The sequence below is a fragment of the Glossina fuscipes genome, unplaced genomic scaffold, assembly GCF_014805625.2.
Source record: "Glossina fuscipes isolate IAEA_lab_2018 unplaced genomic scaffold, Yale_Gfus_2 174, whole genome shotgun sequence".
Taxonomy (NCBI): Eukaryota; Metazoa; Arthropoda; class Insecta; order Diptera; family Glossinidae; genus Glossina; species Glossina fuscipes.
The window spans coordinates 555914-563155 of NW_023998517.1; the positions used below are offsets into that span (position 1 = coordinate 555914).

Consider the following 7242-nt stretch of genomic DNA (forward strand, 5'->3'; position numbering starts at 1 on the left):
GGCCTTGGTGTAATGTGGGCTATGCTGTGTTTATGTACAGGCAGGAAAACTATTGTACAGGGATGAAACAGATTTAGATCCTTCAACAGGACTACATGGCTTTCTCAGCGATAGCGGACAGCATAACATTGCGACTCATCGTTGTTGGTTGGCAATGGTTTCGTGTTACTGATAAACTTTCATGGCCACATCAATGTGGTATTCCCCCTTCTTCTAGTTCACCTTTATTGGCTGGATAGGAGAAGATTATGAAACTTGTAATTCGACCAACAAATTGTTCAATTGCTTGTTAAACGGAAGAGTCTACTGAAGCGGAAAAAAGTTTCTCCACCAATCAACTAAGATTTTTACTACAATTTTTTGGTAATTTGCGACCCTTACTACAGTCCTTAGTACTTTCTGATTAAATTGCAGATTTCAAAATGTTGTTGGAATGGGTAAAGGATCTCGATTAACAACTCATTTATGCTTATACTTGATTTATAAGTTTTTAAACGATTAGGTACATGCAAGGCAAACCCGTTAAAGTGAAAATTATTCAATCCGTTCGCATCGGTGTAAAATAATAAAATTTTGAATTGTATTCTTCCGTCCTAACGCATATAATTAGCAAAAATTAGAAGAGAACTTTTTTCTTTTTCCCTTTTTGCGTTGTACACATTCACTTAAATTATTGCATCTATACTAGTTTGCGGGTACGCTAAGAACTATACTATATCTATATATATCTACATATATATACTATATCTGTATCTATTGGCGTATGTCTTATTCGAGATGTTTTTGCTTATTAGTCGCTGTGAATGCAATCTGATTTCCTCTACGATTTTTGTTTTCTTTTTTTTCATTTAAAGCAAATGAAGGTGTTTAATAAAATTTTTGCATAATTACCATATATTTTATATTTTTTAATTGTGGCTTTTATGAAATAACTTTTCTAAAATATTAATAAAATGTGTTATTATATAACAATTTGTACTTTTTATAATTAAAATTTCATTTTCAAGTTGACAAATAACAATTTAGATTAGCAGTAAATCTTAACTTAACTAGTCTAGAAAATTTTAAGCCTTTAAGAAGTCAACTATGTGTACATAAATTTACAAGCATCAACTTCACTATAGTTAGCTTTAATATTTCGTGTTATTACGGTCATTGTGGTCTATTATTCTTCATATCCATGATTCTTACATTGTATCAAATTTATAATTCCATTTGGTATTTAAAAGATTGGTTGCATTTATTTATTTATTTTTTTTTTTTAATTAATTTCAAAATATTAATATTTACAAAATTTGCCGCTGTTCCTTTCTTTTCTGAAGAAATAAAGCAATAGATGAGGCTATGAATCTATTCTTTTGAAGATGCGCTTCGCTACGCGCTCTACTTGCTCCTCCTTTCCATACTTGCGAGCATCGGACCGTATCTTTTCATGATGTTCATTGGCCTTCGCAGAAACTTCATCTATACGCGTTTTCTGGTAATTATGTGAACGCCTTGAAATACAATAGGAACAAGCTTTTAATTTTAACGCAAATCCGTATTTAATTGAGTGTGAAATACATTTATTAGGACTTACTTAACAGAGGCAAATCCCGATAGGCCACCTATTATGCCAAGAATAAACAAAGCTAAAGCAATTTTTGAATTTGAAATCCGACTCCAACCTCTAACACCATAATAAGGACCGGGATGAGCATCAACGTCTGGTCTAACTTCCCAAGATCTAGATCATAAAAACAAGGGGGAAATATAATTTCATTTAATTCTAGATTCAGTCGTTTATGGCTATTTATCAAACCCATGAACTGCGGAATTTGGCGTATTTTCTACTATCCTGCGTTCATTAGAACGGAGGCCCTGTATTAAGAGATTATCGTATTCTTTTCGCAACTTTGGCTTACTTAGCGTCTCGTAAGCTTCATAAATTCTAACGAACTTTTCTGCATCTTTTGGATTCGATTTTACGCTTACATCGGGATGGTACTACGTAATATATATATAGGAATTATAATGGAGAGAATAGAAATTACTTTTTTACATATTCTTAGAATTTGTGTACTCAACTTTTTTTGACAGTTCTAAGAAAGCGCTACGAATTTCCTTACCACTACAATCTCTACGAACATTTAAAACATCGTAGTAGTTTTGTGAATCCTTATCCATTTATCATTGAACGATGAGAAATTAAATTTTTAAATTTTTACTTATCTTTTACAATTTTGTATTTTTTCGCTTCCTTTTTTTAATGCATCGTCTATACCAAAACAAAAGAGCTAAAACAGAATGAAATTGATAACTAAAATAAAAGATGTGTATCAGCTGCACGAAACAGCTGTTTACCTTTACCGATGGGAAATTGTTATCGATAAGCTGCAAGAGTACATTTTTTATTATTATTATTATTATTATTATAATTTTAGACTAATGAAATAAATTCTTAGACTAAAAAAAGGACATTGAGGACTAGCTGCACAGGCTATCGGCTCTACATTTATAAAAATTTAATTTGCTCTGAAAAGATTTCTTCGGTTATTCTGCTGACAAGATGAAGTAATGAAAGCAAACAGTTATATACAGCTATGTTATAATATTATATAAAATGTTTTTGTAGAAACTCAGAGTTGTTTTTTATCGACATTATTTGTACTTATTTTTTTTGACAGTGAAGCCAAGTTAGAAATGCTACTTTTATACAACTTCTAGAATGTTGAAATGTTTATCCGACTTTAATATAATCACAAAAAACGCGACTAAATCGTCTCTTTTTGATTTGCAGAAGAAAAAGGAAGATAAATAGATTGGATTGGTAAGTTAAAATAAATAATTTCCCTATTTCTAAATTCTTTTAATTCGCTTTATGGAAAAATCACAAACCGAACACCATATTGCAAAGTGCGGTCTTTGTTCGAATTCTGGCAAATTAAAGGAGAATTAAACAAGCGAACTTCGAACTTCATTTGCAAAGTAAGGTAGTTTTTCTGTTACTTGATACCTAAATAATTTCAGAAGTTTTCAACAGAAAGCAAAAAATGTATAAGAGTTCCTTAAAGTGCTAGACAAAGAAAGTTGTCCGAAGTAAGATTAAATAAAGATTTCATTCTAAGTAATTGAGATAATTCGATATCTCTCGTAAAGATATAGGCGTTTAATGTGACTGTAATTGGCCTTTGATATACGCAACAGTTCACAATATATTTTATAAGAGGTCGATCCGAACCATTTTCAATACGTTTTGTTCTTGGCCCAAAAAAACAGGATAAACAGACAATCTCAGACTTATTTTCTCAGACTTATTTCTGATTATTGAGCGATGTAATAAAATTTTTCTCCAGAAAACAAATACGAAAGTAAATTTGAAGTCTAATAAAAATATTTAGAGTTTTTTTGTCCTATGTTTTTTATTTAATTATATACTCCATAACACAGCTTAAAAAAGGGAATGGAGTTTACTTCTCTTTTGTTTCGTGCATATAAAGAAAACTTGCTCTGGTAAAAGATTAAACTGATTATTATAAATGTAAATTTTCCGTTAACATAAGTTTTCTGTGTTTTCATGTTCAATTTATTTATACTCACAGTGAGTTTCATTAATATTGGGTTTTACGCTCGATAAAAATGCTTGTTAAACATTGTCCATTGGCCAAACAGCAATTTATTTTGTTATTTTGTATTGCTGGGGAATACACATTAATATATAAAAAAAAAAACAAAGCATTATTTCAATAGACAAGAACATTAAATAGCTTCAAGAGCTGAAAAAAATTTGTGTCATTAATATTGTGTTTTTTTCACATAAGGATGTATAAGAAGATGAAAAATAGCATACTAATAAAAATTAATATTCGGAGAGATATACTTTTTGCTTAATAATTTCATTTAAACGTTTTGATATTTTTTGTACAATTTTTCTTGTGTAGGAAACAGGGATCTTCCTCCATTACTCTTATAATTAACTAAATGTTTAACCGAGAAGGACAATTTTTTTTCCACGTCTTATCTTGCACTTTCATCAGGAAAACTCCATAATTCATACATCCGACCTATAGACATACTCACAACCGATAATTCGTAAAATCGCAACCAGTTTTTCTTTTCACAATCACTATCAGTACAAAAACCTTCATTAGCTTCCTCCTTTAAAATTTTCGCCTGATAAATCCCTAGGTTAAAATCGTAAGTCAATTGAGTAGGGTCTAACAATCTAAAAAAAAAAAATACCAAAGTCGAGTTTCATTAATATAACTTCGTACAATTCTTCACTTATTGTGATTCTTGAAACGCCAAAAAGTATACCTTCATATTCTATCAAAACTTGCTTTTTTTGACAAAGGGATTAACTAAAGTTTGAAATTAGTGAAATCGCAGACGTGAGACGTACACATCTTTGGCATCGTAAGTCGCAAATAATTAAATAGGCTTTCAACTCTTACTAACTAATGCTAATAGAATTTACCAAAACTTTTTCTTACTGTAAGTGGGAAAGTAACACAAAGCGATGACTTTTTCAAAATTAGAATTTTCCTAATTTTTTCCAAAAATTTCTTAACCCTCTTTTTAAGTTATTACTTTTAATCTTAAACCTTGAAAATTTCATTTCTGTTATAACGTTTTACATGAATTCACAAATTTGTTGCGGAGAGTATCTAATAAATCGCCCCTTGAAAAATTAGCTGTTCTATCTTCTGCAATATTTACTGTGTATTTATAGCATAATATGCCACATATGTATGCTCATATGTTGACCAAAGGTGTGACATAATAGCTTTCAATTCCTACAGCGGAGTGGACACCTGATCTCACAGCACAAGTTATGTGGTCGAACATTTCATCCCAATTGAATTGGTCTTCGGTGGAGCAAGCTCTAACGGCAATAATAATCGGATTACAGGATTAACGCGAAGTAGTAACTGCAACAAAAGAATTACTTTACGTAGGTGCAATTATTTCTCAACAGATAATAACCAATGCTGATATAAGTTGGTATTAATTCTATGTTGCAGAGAACCGATGTTGGAGACACACATGCAGAAGTTAACCAAGTTCAGTATGAACCGCAAGTATTGGGATCAATGTGTGCAACTGTATAGCTTCACTTCTATCGGCACGATATTGATTGCCGTAATGAATTCTTGACGTTATAATTTTTTCAGAACTTAATTTTGGTCATTTTCAGACGCCACAAATACTGGTTGAGCTCGTATTTGCAGTATTTTGGATTACAGTCCCAAAATTGTTTCTGTGGTCTTTAATCGTAAAGATGGTATTTATGGTAGGTTATAACTATTCTAAAATTGTTTTTTTCCACGGCCGGCTATAACAGTTTCATACTGTTAAATATCTACTTTTATACTGTGAAAGAGAACAAAAACAGAAATTTGACGTCCACGTAAGTAAACCTGCAAATTAGCATAGAATAATTGACATTTCCTTATTCGCATCAATATTTCCAATATTTTAATTTTAAAGAAATTATTGTAAAACAATTAAATTTTTGGCGGATATTTTTACATTTTACAATTTTATATATACATAAGTTTCTACTATTTATTTTTTTCTTTTTTTTTGCTTGCTCAATGCACTAAGCCAATAAATAAACTAAGCTTATAAGTAAACTCAAAAAAATTTTGCAAAATAGTTGAAGAAAAAAAGTTTTCCGTTTATGCAATTTTAAAAAAATGATCTGTCACCATTTTCTAATATATTTATACTCTGACTAGAATTAACCATACGTCGAGTTGGGGGGATGTCAGCATCGATTGCTTTCAACATGTTTTAAAGAATACTTCTCATCTTCTTCTTTTTTGCTTGACGAAAACTGGGTAGGTTTTGAAGGCATCTCTGTTTTTTTGCGCAAAAGTAGATACGGCAAGGCTTTATTTAAATTGACACTTACAAATATAACGAACGACCGGCATTTGTGGAAGACAGAAGAATCTAATTCAGTGAAGAAGCAAGTGGGAAAACCCAAAAATTTACTGTGAAAAATTATTGAAAAGTATCATAATTTCAAATATGAAAACTTCTATAAAACTGAGTTTCTTTTTCCTTATTTTATTATTAATTTTTTATTTATTGCAACATTTTATTGTTAATGATGTTCACTCTACCATAACACCCGTAAATAAATAATTTACTAATTCGTAGACTGAAATATGCACCATTTTTCCAGTTTTTAATTAGGGGCTGCAGATTCACGCAAAATTCTGCTATCGCCTCTGCTGCTTCTATCGCTAATTTTTATACACACAGTCGATATTCGTTTGACCACAGTGTTTATAATATCGAGAAGGACGCTTTGTAGACTTTTAGAAAGTCTTTCTGGATATATGATTTTGATAAGTCAAGTCCGGAACATATTTCAGTTTGTTCATCTGCGCCCTCTGTGCTAAATATTTCTTCGGACGCAAAAATAAGGCATTGGCTTCAAATTGATAAAAACATTAGAAGTATATGCACGCAAGTTGATGCATGGGCGTCAAATTGAAGACTAGATCGAAGAAGAGTTCAGATCATTCGGCTAAAATGGACAAATTTACGAAGATGTCAAAGAGGTAAATACCGACGATGATCCACGGGCAGCGGAAAGTTTTCTACGATTGCTTACAGGATATAGGATAAAGCACCAAACTCACCAAAAACCACGACGAATTCTATAGTGAGACGAACTACAGAAAAGTTGCAGAAAGAAGAATAATTTAATTATCGCCAATAAACACCTGAAGGTGGATTGCGCAAAGCACGCGGTGTGCAATGCTTTCAGGAAAGCCTACCAAATTTTCTATTCCTGCGTGCAAACTGCCTGAAAAAAATATTGGAAAGATAGAAGTGGTTTTTATGAGTCCTATATAAGACATATATAAAATTGCTTGTGAAATTCATAATTTCCAGCAAAAATAGTCAAGTAAGGGATCTCCAACAATAAGTGCTATCGGATGATATACGACGATAGAAAATGTTCAGACCAGATCTTAATGAAATGATAAAATCACTGCGCTCTCCATCAGAGATATCGAATACAAAATAGTACTTTATAAAAGTTGGAATTAAAACAAAGATTTATTATTTTTATTTATTGTTTATTATATTGTTTTTAAATTTATTTTTTACCTTTTAAGAAATATTTCTATATCCATATATACATAATATTTGAGGACTAGTTTAGATTTAATATAGATAATTAATTATTAAATAACTTATTTATCTTAACAAAAACTTTTTTAAACAATAAAAATAAATATT

General features: G+C 30.8%; 1 protein-coding gene across 2 annotated transcripts; it reads right to left on the reverse strand.

Annotated features, from left to right (window-relative positions):
- Positions 1 to 1011: 1011 nt before the first annotated feature.
- LOC119641741 (dnaJ-like protein 60) lies at positions 1012 to 2302 on the reverse strand. Of its 2 annotated transcripts, none has more exons than XM_038040563.1 (4): positions 2109 to 2302; positions 1802 to 1986; positions 1580 to 1726; positions 1012 to 1496 (listed from the first exon to the last, which is right to left on the reverse strand). In XM_038040563.1, the coding sequence occupies exons 1-4, from the start codon at positions 2127 to 2129 to the stop codon at positions 1343 to 1345; spliced, it is 507 nt and encodes a 168-aa protein (XP_037896491.1). In that variant the 5' UTR covers positions 2130 to 2302; the 3' UTR covers positions 1012 to 1342. The 2 variants fall into 2 exon arrangements, with proteins under 2 accessions (XP_037896491.1, XP_037896490.1); XM_038040562.1 differs by having other exon boundaries at positions 1014 to 1496; positions 2068 to 2302.
- Positions 2303 to 7242: the final 4940 nt, after the last annotated feature.